The sequence below is a fragment of the Pelobates fuscus genome, chromosome 1 (assembly GCF_036172605.1).
Source record: "Pelobates fuscus isolate aPelFus1 chromosome 1, aPelFus1.pri, whole genome shotgun sequence".
In the NCBI taxonomy this organism is placed as follows: domain Eukaryota; kingdom Metazoa; phylum Chordata; class Amphibia; order Anura; family Pelobatidae; genus Pelobates; species Pelobates fuscus.
This window is the reverse complement of record NC_086317.1, coordinates 498,044,286-498,067,436: the sequence shown is the minus strand read 5'-3', so window position 1 is coordinate 498,067,436 and position 23,151 is coordinate 498,044,286. Positions and strand designations below refer to the sequence as shown.

The following is a 23,151-nucleotide window of genomic DNA, read 5'->3' as shown; positions in this document are numbered from 1 at the left end:
GCGGCAGGAGATTGTATTTTTGAAGTCTGAGATTTGTAAATTATCTGGTAAACAAACTCAGGCTGGAACTGCTGCAAAGCCACTGCCGCAGAGACATACTAGGAATGGCAGATGGATTACTGTAGGATCTGGTAGACTTGGAGTTGTGGATAAAAGGCATATTGCACAGTCTGTTGCTCTACATAATTCATTTTCTGCACTTTCAGAGTGTAGTGGTGTCGTGGAGAGAGGCACTGAGGCTAGTGGTGTTGTGCAGAGAGGCACTGAGGCTAGTGGTGTTGTGCAGAGAGGCACTGAGGCTAGTGGTGTTGTGCAGAGAGGCACTGAGGCTAGTGGTGTTGTGCAGAGAGGCACTGAGGCTAGTGGTGTTGTGCAGAGAGGCACTGAGGCTAGTGGTGTTGTGCAGAGAGGCACTGAGGCTAGTGGTGTTGTGCAGAGAGGCACTGAGGCTAGTGGTGTTGTGCAGAGAGGCACTGAGGCTAGTGGTGTTGTGCAGAGAGGCACTGAGGCTAGTGGTGTTGTGCAGAGAGGCACTGAGGCTAGTGGTGTTGTGCAGAGAGGCACTGAGGCTAGTGGTGTTGTGCAGAGAGGCACTGAGGCTAGTGGTGTTGTGCAGAGAGGCACTGAGGCTAGTGGTGTTGTGCAGAGAGGCACTGAGGCTAGTGGTGTTGTGCAGAGAGGCACTGAGGCTAGTGGTGTTGTAAAGAGAGGCATTGAGGCTAGTGGTGTTGTGAAGAGAGGCATTGAGGCTAGTGGTGTTGTACAGAGAGGCACTGAGGCTAGTGGTGTTGTGCAGAGAGGCTTGAAGACTATGGTGAGGCCTAATAGAAAGCAGTTGTTGGTGGGGGATTCCATCATAAGAGGTGTGGAGATGGACAATGGTGGTCTTGTGAGGTGTCTTCCCGGAGCTACTGCTCACAGAGACAGGAGACGTATCGGTAATATTGTTAAGCAAGCAAAGCAGGAAGGGGAATTGGATGTACTTGTCCATTTAGGGACAAATGACTTGGCTTGCAATGAGGTTTCAGAGGTTAAGGAAGTTTTTAGTGTTTTTGCCAATGATATACGGCAGGTTGCTTCCACATTGTCATTCTCTGAAGTTCTGCCTGTGCATAACACTCAGAATGACAGGCGGATGCGTATTAGGGACTTCAACTTGTGGCTTGGTGAATGGTGTCGGGAGCAAGGATTTGGCTTTATTGCTCATGGTAGCTCTGTTTGGAATGGAAATAAACTGTACAAAAAAGATGGTTTGCATCTTTCTCAAAAGGGAACAAATGTTCTCAGTGAGCAGTTCAGAGGTTTTGCTAGGATGTATTTAAACTAGGAGGCGCGGGGCAAAAGGGTGATAAAACATCAATCCAATTGTCCCCCAAAACAAAGACAGAAGGTGCCTGTAGCAAGTGTGTTAAAAAATGATAAGCTTAGAGTCATGTCTACAAATGCTCGCAGTTTAGGGAATAAGATCCATGAACTTGTGGCAATAATGGCAACTGATAGTGTAGATTTAGTCGCTGTTACTGAGACATGGTATAATGAGAAAAATGACTGGGACATAGCAATACCAGGGTACTCTTTATATAGAAAAGACGGGGAAGGCAAGAAAGGGGGAGGGGTGGCCCTGTATGTAAAGAATAGCATAAAATCTAGCCTAATAAAGGTTAGTGAGGCGAACATAGAGTCAGTTTGGGTTACGTTAGAATTTGGTAATCACACAGTAACTCGTGTAGGTGTGATTTATAGGCCCCCAGGACAAATTGAAGAGTTAGATAATCTACTAGTTGAAGAAATAGCTAAAATGACAATGAAGGGGGAAGTTATCATCATGGGTGACTTTAATCTTCCTGATATAAATTGGAAAACAAAAATAGCTACTTGTGCCAGGAGCACACATATTCTAAACTCCCTACTGGGATTGTCTCTAAAACAAGTCGTTGAGGAGCCAACTCGTAAAGAGGCCATACTAGATTTAATGTTAACAAATGGAGATTTGGTATCAGATATTACTGTAGGTGAAAGTTTAGGATCCAGTGATCATCAGTCAGTGTGGTTTAATATAAGAACAGTGACTGAGTCACACCACACAAAAACAAAAGTTTTAGACTTTAGAAAAACAGACTTTTCCAAAATTACAATATGTGTAAAGGAGTCATTATCAGACTGGAGCAATTTAAATGGAGTCCAAAAGAAATGGGATTATTTAAAAGTTGCACTACTGAAGGCAACAGAAAATTGCATTAGGCTTGTCAGCAAAAGCAAAAAATTCAAGAAACCACTGTGGTACTCCCACAAATGTAGCCAAAATAGTAAAAAACAAAAAGTTAGCATTTAGTAATTATAAAAAAACCCAGAGTGAGGAAGACAGAATGACCGATTAGGCAGAAAGAGGCTAAGCAAGTTATAAGAGCTTCCAAATCACACACAGAAGAGAAAATAGCACAGTCAGTAAAAAAAGGGGGACAAAACCTTTTTTAGATACATAAATGAGAAAAGAAAAGTAAAACAAGGATTAGTTAGATTAAAAACAAAAGAAGGAAGGTATGTAGATGAGGATAAAGGTCTAGCTGACTGCCTCAATTAATATTTTTGTTCGGTATTTACAGATGAAAATGAAGGAAAGGGACCTCAGTTAAGAAAAAGGATAAATGAGTCATTTATTACACGTGAGTTTACAGAGGAAGAGGTTCTATTTCAACTGTCAAAAGTAAAGACAAATAAGTCAATGGGACCTGATGGAATACACCCAAAGCTATTAAAAGAGCTTAGTGGTGTACTAGCAAAACCATTAACAGATTTATTTAACCAATCATTGATAACAGGAGTAGTCCCAGAAGATTGGAAGTTAGCGAATGTTGTGCCCATTCACAAGAAAGGTAATAGGGAGGAGTCGGGCAACTATAGGCCAGTAAGCCTAACTTCAGTAGTGGGGAAAGTGATGGAAACCATGTTAAAGGATAGGATTGTTGAACATCTAAAAACACATGGATTTCAAGATCAGAGACAACATGGGTTTACTTCAGGGAGATCATGCCAAACTAATCTTATTGATTTTTTTGATTGGGTAACTAAAATTATAGATCAGGGTGGTGCAGTAGACATTGCTTACCTCGATTTCAGTAAGGCTTTTGACACTGTTGCACATAGAAGGCTTATCAACAAACTACAATCTTTGAGTTTGGATTCCAATATTGTTGAATGGGTAAGGCAGTGGCTGAGTGACAGGCAACAGAGGGTTGTAGTCAATGGAGTATATTCGAAGCTTGGGCTTGTCACCAGTGGGGTACCTCAGGGATCTGTACTTGGACCCATTCTCTTTAATATTTTTATTAGTGATATTGCAGAAGGTCTTGATGGTAAGGTGTGTCTTTTTGCGGATGATACTAAGATATGTAACAGGGTTGATGTTCCAGGAGGGATAAGCCAAATGGAAAATTATTTAGGTAAACTAGAAAAATGGTCAGAGTTGTGGCAACTGACATTTAATGTGGATAAGTGCAAGATAATGCATCTTGGACGTAAAAACCCAAGGGCAGAGTACAGAATATTTGATAGAGTACTAACCTCAACATCTGAGGAAAGGGATTTAGGGGTGATTATTTCTGATGACTTAAAGGTAGGCAGACAATGTAATAGAGCAGCAGGAAATGCTAGCAGAATACTTGGTTGTATAGGGAGAGGTATTAGCAGTAGAAAGAGGGAAGTGCTCATGCCATTGTACAGAACACTGGTGAGACCTCACTTGGAGTACTGTACACAGTACTGGAGACCCTATCTTCAGAAGGATATTGATACCTTAGAGAGAGTTCAAAGAAGGGCTACTAAACTGGTTCATGGATTGCAGGATAAAACTTACCAGGAAAGGTTAAAGGATCTTAACATGTATAGCATGGAGGAAAGACGAGACAGGGGGGATATGATAGAAACATTTAAATACATAAAGGGAATCAACACAGTAAAGGAGGAGACTATATTTAAAAGATGAAAAACTACCACAACAAGAGGACATCAACAAGGTTTAAAAATAATATCAGGAAGTATTACTTTACTGAGAGGGTAGTGGATGCATGGAATAACCTTCCAGCTGAAGTGGTAGAGGTTAATACAGTAAAGGAGTTTAAGCATGCGTGGGATAGGCATAAGGCTATCCTAACTATAAGATAAGGCCAGGGACTAATGAAAGTATTTAGAAAACTGGGCAGACTAGATGGGCCGAATGGTTCTTATCTGCCGTCACATTCTATGTTTCTATGTTTCTAAGGCGGGCGGGCGGCACTGGCGAGGGAGCAGTGATTAGTGAGCTGTCTCTGCTCAGCTCCCTCGCGCACCTCAGAATGATGTCGGGTGCCGGAATAGGACGGTACCTCCAGGCATAAAAGGGGTTAAAAGCTGTTTAGGAGATATTCCCTTCTAGATATACAGGCAGCTACTGTAGACACCAATCCACTGAACCGGATAAGCATATGAATGCCGTAAACAGCCGAACGGAACCATACGAATGCTGTAAACAGCCAAATAGGAAAAACCATACGAATAGGTTTACAGTCTCAGAGGAGGACATGTTGAGTTGCAGAGAGATTGCCAGAGCCGGGCTGTGGGACGAAGCCCTAGAGAAAGTACAGTATTGGCGAGGGGATCGGCGCCGCAGCAGAAGGCAGCGAATCCTAGCTCGAATGGCAGAGCGGATGCCCCTCATGAGAAAACAGCCCGAAGAAGCGTGGGTGACTAGACTCGAGATTCTAGTATATGCAGAACTGGCACTTGACGACGCATACCAGGCGATACAGTGGTACGCAGCTCAGTGTGTCCCCGAGATGGCAGAGTATGAGTTCCCAGAGGGCGGAGATTACGCTGGCCTATTTTGGGATAATACTGACGATGAGGACTTTGGAAAAGCTACCGACTCTCATTTTTGGGACCTGTGTTACGACCGAGAAGACATGCTGGGTCTCCCTAGCGCTGTTGATCTCGAGGCACACCTATGGTATCCAGACCCCAGGGATACGTAACAGTACAATCTATCTTGAAACTTCTCCATTTTCTGAGTTCCTTTGTAGATAGGGGCGCTGTACGGATACTAGCGTTACCCTCAATTTGTAAATCCAGGGAATGGTGTTACCTTGTAGCTGTCCTTCTGGGCTGTGGGAATGATCCCGCCGCTTGCCACCAATTGTAACGGATCGTTTTGCACACATTAGGTTAAAAAATGTTTAGGCGATATTCCCCTTTCAGATGCACAGGCAGCTACTGCAAGCACCAATCTCCCGAACTGCAAACTACACAAATCCTCCAACTCCCGAACACTGGAAACAGCCGAACAGGAAAAAAACATACGAACAGTTTACACTCCTGGCAGTCGCACTGTAACAGCATACAATCCAATTCCCCCCAAGAACGAGACGACACTTCGTTTGAGGATCAAGCAGAACTGATTTACTGGGGCTACCTGCCCGGCTTTTATGCAGGTCTCCAACCTGGTGGACACTCCCCTAGGGGACCAGATGGAAAACTGGGAAACATATTGGTCATTGACCAATAACAGACATACACTTTTAAACACTCCCACAATTACATCACAATACCTCCTCTCTATCCTGGAGATAATTGGGAAGTAATCCAATTATCTCCAAGGACAGAGGCAAAACTCCATTAACCACATGGCAGACAAAGTACAATAAAAGACCTAAAAATACATACGGTTACATTTATCACATAGAACATACACATTCTACCTATCCCCAGATAGCTTAGATCTGTGCGCACATTATTACCGGATGGCGCTCAGATCACATACATGCAGTTCAATCGCCATGGATCGGCAGGGGTTAATCCATAGGCTCTCCGCTGGTAATCAGGATTCATCATACAGAAGGCAGGACACACAGCATAATTCCCATTCCCAAGGACCACACGACACATAGCCTGGGAGTCAACTGACAATTTTTATTCACGGCTCCAGGAGTTAACTGCTGAAGCCCTACCGGGAGCGCTCAGACGAGGTGACAGCCATTTGTGCACCTCCCTCTGAAGAGTTTGACAATCTTCCCCTTCCAGACCTGCTAGAGGACGGAAAGTTGTGTAGTGACATAGCCGAGGTTAAGATGGGGGAGCGGCTGAGTCCACAGGAGCGTAGGGAGATACAACAGTTATTAAGAGAAAAACAAGACACCTTTTCTAATGTGCCAGGCTACACTCCCCTGGCGACTCACCGCGTAGAAACCCCAGGCCAGTTACCTATGCGCCAAACCCCATACCGCATCCCTGAGGCGGTGTGGGAGCACATGCGCCAGGAGTTCAATGAGATGCTCCAACTGGGGGTCATTGAGCCTTCAGACAGCCCCTGGGCTTCTCCAGTAGTCCTCATACCTAAACGGGATGGAACTACCCGGTTCTGCGTGGACAAGCAGAGATTGAATGAGAAAACCGTGTTTGACGCCTATCCTATGCCCCGGATAGACGAATTGCTTGACCGGATGGCTAGGGGCCAATACCTCACTACAATTGATCTTTGCAAGGGGTATTGTCAGATTCCCTTAGCCCCGGACGCTATCCCTAAGTCGGTGTTCGTCACCCCATTTGGCTTGTACCATTTTAAGGTGATGCTGTTTGGGATGAATAACGCCCCGGCCACATTCCAGCGGATGGTGGACCGACTCTTAGATGGGTTCCAGGACTATACCTGCGCAAATCTCGATGATATTGCCATCTTCAGCAACACCTGGCAGGAGCACCTGGCCCATATAGGAGAAGTTATAGACAGGATCCGGGAGGCAGGGTTAACCTTAAAACCGTCCAAGTGCAGTTTGTGGATGGCTGAGGTTCAGTACCTCGGTCACCGGGTAGGTTGTGGAATACAGAAGCCAGAACCCGCAAAGGTAGAGGCCGTAGCTCAGTGGCCAACGGCAGGGTATTATCGGAAGTTTGTGCCCAATTATAGTGCCCTGGCCAAACCCCTTACCGACCTTGCCCGTAAAAACCTTCCCCGTTAGGTCACCTGGACCCGGGAGTGTGAGCAGGCCTTCCAACAGTTGAAGAACACACTTGTAAATGCTCCTGTCTTGGCAGCCCCTGATCCAACTAAACGCTTTCTTGTTCACACAGACGCTTCTATGTTTGGATTGGGGGCAGTACTGAGCCAAGTCGGGGCCGATGGCGGAGAACACCCCGTGGCTTACATCAGTAGAAAATTGTTGCCGAGGGAAGTAAGCTACGCCGCCATTGAGAAAGAATGCCTGGCCTTGGTGTGGGCCCTGAAGAAATTACAACCCTATTTGTATGGACAGCCATTTTCGTTGCTTACGGATCACAACCCGTTGGTATGGTTGAACCGGGTGGCAGGGGACAATGCCCGACTTCTACGCTGGAGTTTAGCGCTGCAGCCTTTTGACTTTAATATCCAGTACCGCCCGGGAAAACAGAATGGGAATGCCGACGGGTTGTCTAGACAAACTGAAATGGAAAAATGATCCGTGAGCATCCCTGGACAGCCCCAAGCCGATCCGTGCTGGATCAGACTGTGTATGCCGGCTTGTGGGCAAAGGGGAGCAGTGTAGCAGAACCCATTTGGCTGTACAATACAGCCTTTATAATATTGTTGGAACCAACAATTGTTGGAAGAGTTTTCCTGTGCCTGGATTATACAGATTTGCATACAACCATTTGTGGCCATGCTAAGATTCATCAGTTGTTCGGTAAAAAGATGTACAAGTCTGCATGTGAACTGCTGTATTCACCATCCGAACTAAAGTACCAAACAACCGGATCACCCTGGTATGAAGTGTGGCTGTAATTTACCTACCTGTATGCTCGTTACATTCTCCTTGTTAAAACACACGAACGCTCTGCTGTATTCCCAAAATTCCCCATTTTGGCAGCCCAACACGTGGCGGCGGCCATCTTAAATCCACGAACAGCGGTGTTTGGTCGCGAGTGTCTGGAACTCAAAACGGACACTCGACTAACCGAACACCGCTAAGACCTCCATGACTTCAGAAAGTGCCAACTGAAACACACAGTTGGATGAATCCCACGAACCAGGGGATTCATCCGAATGCTAACTCAACCATAGATGGCATAGACTTTCGGGACTTGTTAGACTTGTTTGGCTGTCCCATCTATTTCTTTTATTGTTGGCACTTCCGAGTTTTTCCTGTGCCTGGAGTATACATAATTACATACAATTATATGTGGCCATACTTTGTTCGGTATAAGGATATACCAGTGTGCAGGTGAACGACTAAATTCACCATACGAACAAAGTACTGAACAACCGGACCACCCTGATGTGAAGAATAGATGTAGTTTACCTCCCTGATTGCTTTTCATATTCCCTTTCACGTACGAACGCTCTGCTGTATTCCCTGGGTGGCCGCCATTTTGGCAGCCGAACACGTGGCGGCGGCCATCTTAAACCCGCGAACAGCGGTGTTTGGTCGTCGAGTGTCTGGAACTCAAAACGGACACTCGACTAACCGAACACCGCTAAGACCTCCAGGGCTTCAGAAAACATCGATGGAAACTAACGAACGGCCCGTCGTTCGGTAGGATAAATCCCACAAACCTGGGGATTCATCCGGTTACCGACTTAACTATGAATGGTATAGCCTTTCGGGACTTTTGAGGCACGAACGGAGACCGACCGCAGGGCCAGATCTCATGGAACTATTTTCCGCTACCTTACCCATGCGGTCGGTCAAAACTTTACCTTCCCATAACTCCCGAACCCCTGGTCTGATCTGGGTGATTTTTGGATATGTTCCTCACCCAGATCAGGGCTACCATATTTAACCCCTTAAGGACACATGACATGTGTGACATGTCATGATTCCCTTTTATTCCAGAAGTTTGGTCCTTAAGGGGTTAAAGGTGTATCTCACATTATTGGGGTACATCTAAAAAGTGGGGAAAAGTATGCATTGTATAATTGTGTTAATTACTAATCTAAGGGGAGGATATGTGTGGGAGGTAACGTCTATGGGATTGGTTACTGTACTAATTGTGGTGAATCCCTCCCTTGCATGAGAGAATCACATAAAAGCAGGAATGTTGCCATTAAACTTCAGTTCTACTCCTGATACTGTGTGTCGTCCAGTTATTGGGAAAGGTGATGGGATATTATTGGATTGCCTTGCTGATTGTGCTTGTTACCCTTTTGGATTTACTACTTGTTCCTGGATTATTGTAATACACCAGTGGAGTTAAGCTGTGGGAAATCAGCTCTCCGCTACAATTATGATTATGAGATTGTTGACGACATTTGTGAGGAATCTTAGACCAGGTACGTCTCGAAGTTTAGAACTTTACTTTGAGAGGTGGGGGGCTGTATGAGGCCTCAAGGGAGAAAGTAAAATGGTAAACCTTCTTACCCGTTACAGAAATGCGGAATACTGGGTACCTCTTTTTGGAGCTTTGTTTGAAGAAAAATACAAGTAGTAAAACCCAAAAAACATATGCAGATTAAGTGTAAGGAACCAGTATATAAGGACTTTTAAGGAACGGAGGTTTTAAATCATGCTAATGGTCTGTAAAGTGCATGGTGAAAAAAGACCGTAAGGCTTAACTTATGAGTGGAGAGACCTTAGGTGCGTAGAAGACCAATACATAAGGGAAAGTACAATAGCCTAAGACCCGGCACGGTATGATAATGCCTGGAGGTGTATTTTTTATTTTATTTTTTAAATGTAACTGATACGAGAAAAGTGGTCAAACTGTGCTTTAAAAAGATTTATCCTATAAAAGATAGGAGTCCCATAATTATGTGACCATGGGCGGGAAAATTAGAAACATATTATTTAACCAGTGGTGACTTTAAGAGCCATGTTATAAATACACATAAATCCAAATAGGATAAATAATGCGAGTGCCTAGTTACGTGAAAGCAAACTATGTACAATTACAGTAGATTTTGGAATTTAAATATTGTAGCCTCTTGCTTTCGGTAAACGAATGAACAGGAGAACTGTAATGAGAAAGAACTCCTGTGTTCGGTTAAATGGAGCATACAAAATTTTTTAAACGAAAGCCAATGTATGTGTGTTCGGTTGAACGACCGAAAGAACGGATGAAAATAGTCGAACGTAAGTTTGTTTAGTGCGGTCAGTTGTTAGTTTATACAAAAATGTAAGTGACAGGAGTGTGTACTCTGCGGTCGGCTGTTAGCTGCACGAACGCAGAAGTACACGAACGGAGTAAGATCACGAATGGGTAAGTAATGAAGGGAGCCTATCCCCGCATTTTTAGGCCCAAACGTGGGAAATAGCCAAACGCCATTTCCCTCGTTTATGCTTACGTGGACGTGCCGATCTCATGATCGGAAGCCGGGTAGCGAGCGGCGAAGTCGGGTAGAAGCCGGTGGACGCAAGCAGGAGCTGCTGGCGACTGACTGCTTGAGACAGGACTTGGCGGGAACGAAGAACCGGAAGTGCAGTTAACTATGGAGACAAACAGCTTGCACGACAGAGGTAAGTAGTGGGGGGTAGGGTTTATATAGGATCATAACTCCTCTCACAAATTCAGGCCAAATGGCTATCCAACATATTATAGATATACTGTATATATTATTTCGTTCTACATGTATTTTGATATCCATATATTCATTTTAAAATACAGTTAGAACGAATATATATATATATTTATATTGTAGCGGATTCTATTAAGCCTGTCCTGTATAATTCATGTAAAACTGCATTTGTTTAATTGTAGCTCTGTGTATTGTAAAAATTTATGTATTTTCGTATGAGGGTTCGGTAGTTTTCATACGAATGAAACTACCGAACCCTCAGGACCACCCCAGTGAGAAGTGTGCGCCTCGTTAAGCGTTCACACTTCTCAAAACCGCAGGCTAATTGATATTGGTTAAGTGCCTGGGTGGCCGCTGTTCGGTATACGAAGCACGCGCGGCGTCCATCTTACGCACAAAAATCTCAGCGGTGTTTGGTCGTCGAGTGTCTGGAACTCAAATCGGACACTCAAAACAACCGAACACCGCTGAGACATCCAAAGGGCCATAACTCCCGAACGGAGGGACTAGACAGCCCCCCGTTCGGTTAAAACAATGTACCGAACAAGGGAATACAGGCAAAGGTATTAATAGCTGTGGATGCCAAAGATTTCAATGCAATTTAACTTCCGAACGGAGACCGACCGCAGGGCCAAAACACATGGAACCTTTTTCGGATACCACCTTGTGTGCGGTCGGTCAAACTTCCCCCTCCACCTAACTCCCGAACCCATTGTCCGATCTGGGTGAAATTTGGATATGTTAGTCACCCAGATAAGGGCTACCAGGCGGTACCCTATTAGGGTACATCCAGGTTTGGGGTAAATGTACAGTACACTTAAGGGGATTATGTGTCACACTGAGGGGAGGAGATGTGTGGGAGTACTGTATTGGGTAATGTCTTAATTATTGCAAATCCCTCCCTTGCATGGGAGAATGTCTTAAAAGGAGGCTGTGGGAATAAACGTCAGTTCTGCTCCTGATGCTGTGTGTCGTCCAGTCAATGGGATTGCTGTTGGGATGCTGTTGGGATATTGTTGGACTATTTTGCGTGCTGGAATTACTACTCTATGGATCTATAATACTTGTTCCTGAGCCTCACTGGGATCTTAAGTGGAGAATAGCTGTGGAATATCAGCTCTCCGCTACATACATACATACACATATAATTTTTTTTTACTTTTTTTTTATATATATGTGTAAATTTGTTCTAACTGTATTTTAAAATTAATATATATTGATATCAAAATACATGTAGAACAAAATAATATATATATATATACATATATATATATACATAAGTATATACATATATCACACATATATAAATAAAAAGAATTTTAAAAAATTATATACATATAATTATATACACACTGTCACAAGCACTGTCCAAAATTGGCATTCAAATTAGTTTTTTGCATTTTTCACACACAAACAAATATTAACACTAACTTTGGCCAATGTTTGTGACTAAGTGGCTACTAAAAAAGACTGGACATACCCCATTTGCAATACCTCGGGTTGTCTACTTTTGCAAATGGTATGCCATCAAGGGAGTAATTCTTATTCCTGGGCTACCATAAGGTCTCAAAGGCAACATAACCAATCTGGGGAATTTTAATGTGAAAAAAACTGAAAAATGTAACATGCTATATTCGACCCTGTAACTTCCCAAAACACCATAAAACCTGTACATAGGGGATACTGTTTTACACGTGAGACATCGCTGAATACAAATATGTGTATTTTATTGCAGTAAAAGCAAACAGTATTATGACATTCACAGTTAAAATGTCACGTAGAACTAATTTTTTTTTTATAAAACTAGTATTTTCTCCCATTTTTTTCAATATTTTATTCATATTAAATTATGTTTCATACTTAAATATTTGATGTTAAATGAAAGCCCTGTTTCTCCTGAATAAAATGATATATAATAAGGGGGGGTGCATTTAATATGAAAGAGGTGAATTACGCTTGGACAGACATATAGCGCAAATACCAGGTTTTGATCACAACGTGTACATTTGGCTCGGTCCTTAAGGGATTAACAACAATCACTGGCATATGCATCCATGGCTAGCTCACATCCAGCTCTAAATCTAAGGAAGAGAAAACCAGTCAAATGGGGAACACAGTGATCAGGTATGGATCAAATCTAGCATTACCCAGCATGCAACCACATGGGGAACGCAGTGATCAGGTATGGGTCAAATCTAACATTACCCAGCATGCAACCACATGGGGAACGCAGTGATCAGGTATGGGTCAAATCTAACATTACCCAGCATGCAACCACATGGGGAACGCAGTGATCAGGTATGGGTCAAATCTAACATTACCCAGCATGCAACCACATGGGGAACGCAGTGATCAGGTATGGGTCAAATCTAGCATTACCCAGCATGCAACCACATGGGGAACGCAGTGATCAGGTATGGATCAAATCTAGCATTACCCAGCATGCAACCACATGGGGAACGCAGTGATCAGGTATGGATCAAATCTAGCATTACCCAGCATGCAACCACATGGGGAACGCAGTGATCAGGTATGGATCAAATCTAGCATTACCCAGCATACAACCACATGGGGAACGCAGTGATCAGGTATGGATAAAATCTAACATTACCCAGCATGCAACCACATGGGGAACGCAGTGATCAGGTATGGATCAAATCTAACATTACCCACCATGCAACCGAATGGGGAACGCAGTGATAAGGTATGGATCAAATCTAGCATTACCCAGCATACAACCACATAGGGAACGCAGTGATCAGGTATGGATCAAATCTAACATTACCCAGCATGCAATCACATGGGGAACGCAGTGATCAGGTATGGATCAAATCTAACATTACCCACCATGCAACCGAATGGGGAACGCAGTGATAAGGTATGGATCAAATCTAGCATTACCCAGCATGCAACCACATGGGGAACGCAGTGATCAGGTATGGATCAAATCTAACATTACCCAGCATGCAACCAAATGGGGAACGCAGTGATCAGGTATGGATCAAATCTAACATTACCCACCATGCAACCGAATGGGGAACGCAGTGATCAGGTATGGATCAAATCTAACATTAGCCAACATACAATCACATGGGAGCTCAATGTTCAGGTATGGGTCAAATCTAGCATTACCCAGCATACAACCACATAGGGAACGCAGTGATCAGGTATGGATCAAATCTAACATTACCCAGCATGCAATCACATGGGGAACGCAGTGATCAGGTATGGATCAAATCTAACATTACCCAGAATGCAACCACATCGGGAATGCAGTGATCAGGTATGGATCAAATCTAGCATTACCCAGCATACAACCACATGGGGAACGCAGTGATCAGGTTTGGGTCAAATCTAACATTACCCAGCATGCAACCACATGGGGAACGCAGTGATCAGGTATGGATCAAATCTAACATTACCCAGCATGCAACCAAATGGTGAACGCAGTGATCAGGTATGGATCAAATCTAACATTAGCCAACATACAATCACATGGGAGCTCAATGTTCAGGTATGGGTCAAATCTAGCATTACCCAGCATACAACCACATGGGGAACGCAGTGATCAGGTATGGATCAAATCTAACATTACCCAGCATGCAATCACATGGGGAACGCAGTGATCAGGTATGGATCAAATCTAACATTACCCAGCATGCAACCACATCGGGAATGCAGTGATCAGGTATGGATAAAATCTAACATTACCCAGCATACAACCAAATGGGGAACGCAGTGATCAGGTATGGATCAAATCTAACATTACCCAGCATGCAACCAAATGGGGAACGCAGTGATCAGGTATGGATCAAATCTAACATTACCCAGCATGCAACCAAATGGGGAACGCAGTGATCAGGTATGGATCAAATCTAACATTACCCAGCATGCAACCACATGGGAGCTCAATGATCAGGTATGGGTCAAATGTAGCATTAGCCTCACCATAAGAACCTGTAGGTGATGCATCAGGGCACTCTGTCTCCAATTCATCCACCTCCTGCATCCTGCTTGCTGCAATCAAACAGAAACAATGTTATGTTAAAAAGTACGAACACAATAAATATATGCAACAATAAACTAAAGTAAATAGCTAGTGTAAAAGATATAACAGTATATATTCATACAAACACACAGTATAGTACAGAGTATACAGAGTAGGGCACGGGGAACACAGTGTATACAGAGTAGAGCCCGGGGAACACAGTGTATACAGAGTAAAGCCCGGGGAACACAGTGTATACAGAGTAGAGCACGGGGAACACAGTGTATACAGAGTAGAGCACGGGGAACACAGTGTATACAGAGTAGGGCACGGGGAACACAGTGTATACAGAGAAGAGCCCGGGGAACACAGTGTATACAGAGAAGAGCCCGGGGAACACAGTGTATACAGAGTAGGGCACGGGGAACACAGTGTATACAGAGTAGGGCACGGGGAACACAGTGTATACAGAGTAGAGCACGGGGAACACAGTGTATACAGAGTAGAGCACGGGGAACACAGTGTATACAGAGTAGAGCACGGGGAACACAGTGTATACAGAGTAGGGCACGGGGAACACAGTGTATACAGAGTAAAGCACGGGGAACACAGTGTATACAGAGTAGAGCACGGGGAACACAGTGTATACAGAGAAGAGCCCGGGGAACACAGTGTATACAGAGAAGAGCCCGGGGAACACAGTGTATACAGAGAAGAGCCCGGGGAACACAGTGTATACAGAGTAGGGCACGGGGAACACAGTGTATACAGAGTAGGGCACGGGGAACACAGTGTATACAGAGTAGGGCACGGGGAACACAGTGTATACAGAGTAGGGCACGGGGAACACAGTGTATACAGAGTAGAGCACGGGGAACACAGTGTATACAGAGTAGAGCACGGGGAACACAGTGTATACAGAGTAGGGCACGGGGAACACAGTGTATACAGAGTAGAGCACGGGGAACACAGTGTATACAGAGCAGAGCATGGGGAACACAGTGTATACAGAGTAGGGCACGGGGAACACAGTGTATACAGAGTAGGGCACGGGGAACACAGTGTATACAGAGTAGGGCACGGGGAACACAGTGTATACAGAGTAGAGCACGGGGAACACAGTGTATACAGAGTAGGGCACGGGGAACACAGTGTATACAGAGTAGAGCCCGGGGAACACAGTGTATACAGAGTAGAGCACGGGGAACACAGTGTATACAGAGTAGAGCACGGGGAACACAGTGTATACAGAGTAGGGCACGGGGAACACAGTGTATACAGAGTAGGGCACGGGGAACACAGTGTATACAGAGTAGAGCACGGGGAACACAGTGTATACAGAGTAGAGCACGGGGAACACAGTGTATACAGAGTAGGGCACGGGGAACACAGTGTATACAGAGTAGAGCCCGGGGAACACAGTGTATACAGAGTAGGGCACGGGGAACACAGTGTATACAGAGTAGAGCACGGGGAACACAGTGTATACAGAGTAGAGCACGGGGAACACAGTGTATACAGAGTAGAGCACGGGGAACACAGTGTATACAGAGTAGAGCACGTGGAACACAGTGTATACAGAGTAGAGCACGGGGAACACAGTGTATACAGAGTAGAGCACGGGGAACACAGTGTATACAGAGAAGAGCCCGGGGAACACAGTGTATACAGAGAAGAGCCCGGGGAACACAGTGTATACAGAGTAGAGCACGGGGAACACAGTGTATACAGAGTAGAGCACGGGGAACACAGTGTATACAGAGAAGAGCCCGGGGAACACAGTGTATACAGAGTAGAGCACGGGGAACACAGTGTATACAGAGTAGAGCCCGGGGAACACAGTGTATACAGAGTAGAGCACGGGGAACACAGTGTATACAGAGTAGAGCACGGGGAACACAGTGTATACAGAGTAGAGCACGGGGAACACAGTGTATACAGAGTAGAGCCCGGGGAACACAGTGTATACAGAGTAGAGCCCGGGGAACACAGTGTATACAGAGTAGGGCACGGGGAACACAGTGTATACAGAGTAGAGCACGGGGAACACAGTGTATACAGAGTAGGGCACGGGGAACACAGTGTATACAGAGTAGGGCACGTGGAACACAGTGTATACAGAGTAGAGCACGGGGAACACAGTGTATACAGAGTAGAGCACGGGGAACACAGTGTATACAGAGAAGAGCCCGGGGAACACAGTGTATACAGAGAAGAGCCCGGGGAACACAGTGTATACAGAGTAGAGCACGGGGAACACAGTGTATACAGAGTAGGGCACGGGGAACACAGTGTATACAGAGTAGAGCACGGGGAACACAGTGTATACAGAGTAGAGCACGGGGAACACAGTGTATACAGAGAAGAGCCCGGGGAACACAGTGTATACAGAGAAGAGCCCGGGGAACACAGTGTATACGGAGAAGAGCCCGGGGAACACAGTGTATACAGAGTAGAGCACGGGGAACACAGTGTATACAGAGTAGAGCACGGGGAACACAGTGTATACAGAGTAGAGCACGGGGAACACAGTGTATACAGAGTAGAGCACGGGGAACACAGTGTATACAGAGTAGAGCACGGGGAACACAGTGTATACAGAGTAGAGCACGGGGAACACAGTGTATACAGAGTAGAGCACGGGGAACACAGTGTATACAGAGTAGAGCACGGGGAACACAGTGTATACAGAGTAGAGCACGGGGAACACAGTGTATACAGAGAAGAGCCTGGGGAACACAGTGTATACAGAGAAGAGCCCGGGGAACACAGTGTATACAGAGTAGGGCACGGGGAACACAGTGTATACAAAGTAGGGCACGGGGAACAAAGTGTATACAGAGTAGGGCACGGGGAACACAGTGTATACAGAGTAGGGCAAAGGGGAACACAGTGTATACAGAGTAGGGCACGGGGAACACAGTGTATACAGAGTAGAGCACGGGGAACACAGTGTATACAGAGTAGAGCACGGGGAACACAGTGTATACAGAGTAGAGCACGGGGAACACAGTGTATACAGAGCAGAGCATGGGGAACACAGTGTATACAGAGTAGGGCACGGGGAACACAGTGTATACAGAGTAGGGCACGGGGAACACAGTGTATACAGAGAAGAGCACGGGGAACACAGTGTATACAGAGAAGAGCACGGGGAACACAGTGTATACAGAGTAGAGCACGGGGAACACAGTGTATACAGAGTAGAGCACGGGGAACACAGTGTATACAGAGTAGGGCACGGGGAACACAGTGTATACAGAGTAGGGCACGGGGAACACAGTGTATACAGAGTAGGGCACGGGGAACACAGTGTATACAGAGTAGAGCCCGGGGAACACAGTGTATACAGAGTAGGGCACGGGGAACACAGTGTATACAGAGTAGAGCACGGGGAACACAGTGTATACAGAGTAGGGCACGGGGAACACAGTGTATACAGAGTAGGGCACGTGGAACACAGTGTATACAGAGTAGAGCACGGGGAACACAGTGTATACAGAGTAGAGCACGGGGAACACAGTGTATACAGAGTAGGGCACGGGGAACACAGTGTATACAGAGTAGGGCACGGGGAACACAGTGTATACAGAGAAGAGCACGGGGAACACAGTGTATACAGAGTAGAGCACGGGGAACACAGTGTATACAGAGTAGGGCACGGGGAACACAGTGTATACAGAGTAGGGCACGGGGAACACAGTGTATACAGAGTAGGGCACGGGGAACACAGTGTATACAGAGTAGAGCACGGGGAACACAGTGTATACAGAGAAGAGCCCGGGGAACACAGTGTATACAGAGTAGAGCACGGGGAACACAGTGTATACAGAGTAGGGCACGGGGAACACAGTGTATACAGAGTAGGGCACGGGGAACACAGTGTATACAGAGTAGGGCACGGGGAACACAGTGTATACAGAGTAGAGCACGGGGAACACAGTGTATACAGAGAAGGGCACGGGGAACACAGTGTATACAGAGTAGAGCACGGGGAACACAGTGTATACAGAGTAGGGCACGGGGAACACAGTGTATACAGAGTAGGGCACGGGGAACACAGTGTATACAGAGTAGGGCACGGGGAACACAGTGTATACAGAGTAGGGCACGGGGAACACAGTGTATACAGAGTAGAGCACGGGGAACACAGTGTATACAGAGTAGAGCACGGGGAACACAGTGTATACAGAGTAGAGCACGGGGAACACAGTGTATACAGAGTAGGGCACGGGGAACACAGTGTATACAGAGTAGGGCACGGGGAACACAGTGTATACAGAGTAGAGCACGGGGAACACAGTGTATACAGAGTAGAGCACGGGGAACACAGTGTATACAGAGTAGGGCACGGGGAACACAGTGTATACAGAGTAGGGCACGGGGAACACAGTGTATACAGAGTAGGGCACGGGGAACACAGTGTATACAGAGTAGAGCACGGGGAACACAGTGTATACAGAGAAGAGCCCGGGGAACACAGTGTATACAGAGTAGAGCACGGGGAACACAGTGTATACAGAGTAGGGCACGGGGAACACAGTGTATACAGAGTAGGGCACGGGGAACACAGTGTATACAGAGTAGGGCACGGGGAACACAGTGTATACAGAGTAGGGCACGGGGAACACAGTGTATACAGAGTAGGGCACGGGGAACACAGTGTATACAGAGTAGAGCCCGGGGAACACAGTGTATACAGAGAAGAGCCCGGGGAACACAGTGTATACAGAGTAGAGCACGGGGAACACAGTGTATACAGAGTAGGGCACGGGGAACACAGTGTATACAGAGTAGGGCACGGGGAACACAGTGTATACAGAGTAGGGCACGGGGAACACAGTGTATACAGAGTAGGGCACGGGGAACACAGTGTATACAGAGTAGGGCACGGGGAACACAGTGTATACAGAGTAGAGCCCGGGGAACACAGTGTATACAGAGTAGAGCACGGGGAACACAGTGTATACAGAGTAGGGCACGGGGAACACAGTGTATACAGAGTAGGGCACGGGGAACACAGTGTATACAGAGTAGGGCACGGGGAACACAGTGTATACAGAGTAGAGCACGGGGAACACAGTGTATACAGAGAAGGGCACGGGGAACACAGTGTATACAGAGTAGAGCACGGGGAACACAGTGTATACAGAGTAGGGCACGGGGAACACAGTGTATACAGAGTAGGGCACGGGGAACACAGTGTATACAGAGTAGGGCACGGGGAACACAGTGTATACAGAGTAGGGCACGGGGAACACAGTGTATACAGAGTAGAGCACGGGGAACACAGTGTATACAGAGTAGAGCACGGGGAACACAGTGTATACAGAGTAGGGCACGGGGAACACAGTGTATACAGAGTAGAGCCCGCGGGAACACAGTCTAGACACAGTAGAGCCCGCGGGACACAGTAGAGCCCGGCACAGTCTAGACACAGTATATTACAGCCCAGGGTATATACAGTATGATGGGGCCCAGGGTATACACAGTATGGGGGGGGAAGGGTAAACACAGTATGGGGGGGCTCAGGGTATACACAGTATGGGGGGGCCCAGGGTATACACAGTATGGGGGGCCCAGGGTATACACAGTATGGGGGGCCCAGAGTATACACAGTATGGGGGGGCCCCAGGGTACACACAGTATGGGGGGGGGGGGCAGGGTACACACAGTATGGGGGGGGCAGGGTACACACAGTATGGGGGGGCAGGGTACACACAGTATGGGGGGGGCAGGGTACACACAGTATGGGGGGGGCAGGGTACACACAGTATGGGGGGCAGGGTACACACAGTATGGGGGGCAGGGTACACACAGTATGGGGGGCAGGGTACACACAGTATGGGGGGGCAGGGTACACACAGTATGGGGGGGCAGGGTACACACAGTATGGGGGGGGCAGGGTACACACAGTATGGGGGGGCAGGGTACACACAGTATGGGGGGGCAGGGTACACACAGTATGGGGGGCAGGGTACACACAGTATGGGGGGGCAGGGTACACACAGTATGGGGGGGCAGGGTACACACAGTATGGGGGGGCAGGGTACACACAGTAAGGGGGGGGGCAGGGTACACACAGTATGGGGGGGCCAGGGTACACACAGTATGGGGGGGCCAGGGTACACACAGTATGGGGGGGCCAGGGTACACACAGTATGGGGGGGCCAGGGTACACACAGTATGGGGGGGGGCAGGGTACACACAGTATGGGGGGGCAGGGTACACACAGTAAGGGGGGGGCAGGGTACACACAGTATGGGGGGGCCAGGGTACACACAGTATGGGGGGGCCAGGGTACACACAGTATGGGGGCCCAGGGTATACACTGTATGGGGGGGGCAGGGTATACACAGTATGGGGGGGGGCAGGGTATACACAGTATGGGGGGGGCAGGGTATACACAGTATGGGGGGGCCCAGGGTATACACAGTATGGGGGAGGGCCCAGGGTACACACAGTATGGGGGAGGGCCCAGGGTACACACAGTATGGGGGAGGGCCCAGGGTACACACAGTATGGGGGAGGTCCCAGGGTACACACAGTATGGGGGAGGGCCCAGGGTACACACAGTATGGGGGGGGAGGGGGCAGGGTACACACAGTATGGGGGGGAGGGGGCAGGGTACACACAGTATGGGGGGGAGGGGGCAGGGTACACACAGTATGGGGGGGGAGGGGGCAGGGTACACACAGTATGGGGGGGGAGGGGGCAGGGTACACACAGTATGGGGGGGGAGGGGGCAGGGTACACACAGTATGGGGGGGGAGGGGGCAGGGTACACACAGTATGGGGGGGGAGGGGGCAGGGTACACACAGTATGGGGGGGGAGGGGGCAGGGTACACACAGTATGGGGGGGCAGGGTACACACAGTATGGGGGGGGGCAGGGTACACACAGTATGGGGGGGGGCAGGGTACACACAGTATGGGGGGGCAGGGTACACACAGTATGGGGGGGGCAGGGTACACACAGTATGGGGGGGCAGGGTACACACAGTATGGGGGGGGCAGGGTACACACAGTATGGGGGGGCGGGGTACACACAGTATGGGGGGGGGCAGGGTACACACAGTATGGGGGGGGGCAGGGTACACACAGTATGGGGGGGCAGGGTACACACAGTATGGGGGGGGCAGGGTACACACAGTATGGGGGGGGCAGGGTACACACAGTATGGGGGGGGCAGGGTACACACAGTATGGGGGGGGCAGGGTACACACAGTATGGGGGGGGCAGGGTACACACAGTATGGGGGGGCAGGGTACACACAGTATGGGGGGGGGGCAGGGTACACACAGTATGGGGGGGGCAGGGTACACACAGTATGGGGGGGGCAGGGTACACACAGTATGGGGGGGCAGGGTACACACAGTATGGGGGGGGCAGGGTACACACAGTATGGGGGGGGCAGGGTACACACAGTATGGGGGGGGCAGGGTACACACAGTATGGGGGGGGCAGGGTACACACAGTATGGGGGGGGGGCAGGGTACACACAGTATGGGGGGGGGCAGGGTACACACAGTATGGGGGGGCAGGGTACACACAGTATGGGGAGGGGCAGGGTACACATAGTATGGGGGGGCAGGGTACACACAGTATGGGGGGGCAGGGTACACACAGTATGGGGGGGGCAGGGTACACAGTATGGGGGGGGCAGGGTACACAGTATGGGGGGGGCAGGGTACACACAGTATGGGGGGGCAGGGTACACACAGTATGGGGGGGGCAGGGTACACACAGTATGGGGGGGGCAGGGTACACACAGTATGGGGGGGGCAGGGTACACACAGTATGGGGGGGGCAGGGTACACACAGTATGGGGGGGCAGGGTACACACAGTATGGGGGGCAGGGTACACACAGTATGGGAGGGCAGGGTACACACAGTATGGGGGGGGCAGGGTACACACAGTATGGGGGGGCAGGGTACACACAGTATGGGGGGGCAGGGTACACACAGTATGGGGGGGCAGGGTACACACAGTATGGGGGGGGCAGGGTACACACAGTATGGGGGGGCAGGGTACACACAGTATGGGGGGGCAGGGTACACACAGTAAGGGGGGGGCAGGGTACACACAGTAAGGGGGGGCAGGGCACACACAGTAAGGGGGGGGCAGGGTACACACAGTAAGGGGGGGGGCAGGGCACACACAGTATGGGGGGGCCAGGGTACACACAGTATGGGGGGGCCAGGGTACACACAGTATGGGGGGGCCAGGGTACACACAGTATGGGGGGGGGGCAGGGTACACACAGTATGGGGGGGCAGGGTACACACAGTAAGGGGGGGGCAGGGTACACACAGTATGGGGGGGCCAGGGTACACACAGTATGGGGGGGCCAGGGTACACACAGTATGGGGGGCCCAGGGTATACACTGTATGGGGGGGGGGCAGGGTATACACAGTATGGGGGGGCAGGGTATACACAGTATGGGGGGGCAGGGTATACACAGTATGGGGGGGGCAGGGTATACACAGTATGGGGGGGGCAGGGTATACACAGTATGGGGGGGCCCAGGGTATACACAGTATGGGGGGTGCCAGGGTATACACAGTATGGGGGGGCCCAGGGTATACACAGTATGGGGGTCCAGGGTATACACAGTATGGGGGGGCCCAGGGTACACACAGTATG

General features: G+C 48.2%; 1 protein-coding gene across 2 annotated transcripts in view; it reads right to left on the bottom strand.

Annotated features, from left to right (window-relative positions):
* LOC134600545 (gastrula zinc finger protein XlCGF57.1-like) overlaps nucleotides 1-23,151 on the bottom strand; it is a 36,892-nt gene that overhangs the window by 11,552 nt on the left and 2,189 nt on the right. The window contains exon 2 of one of the 2 annotated variants that reach the window (XM_063445023.1): nucleotides 14,465-14,533. In XM_063445023.1, the coding sequence (XP_063301093.1) occupies nucleotides 14,465-14,525 (61 nt within the window). In that variant the 5' untranslated portion in view covers nucleotides 14,526-14,533. The remainder of the gene's footprint in view (nucleotides 1-14,464; nucleotides 14,534-23,151) is intronic. The other variant, XM_063445026.1, reaches the window with a different exon arrangement.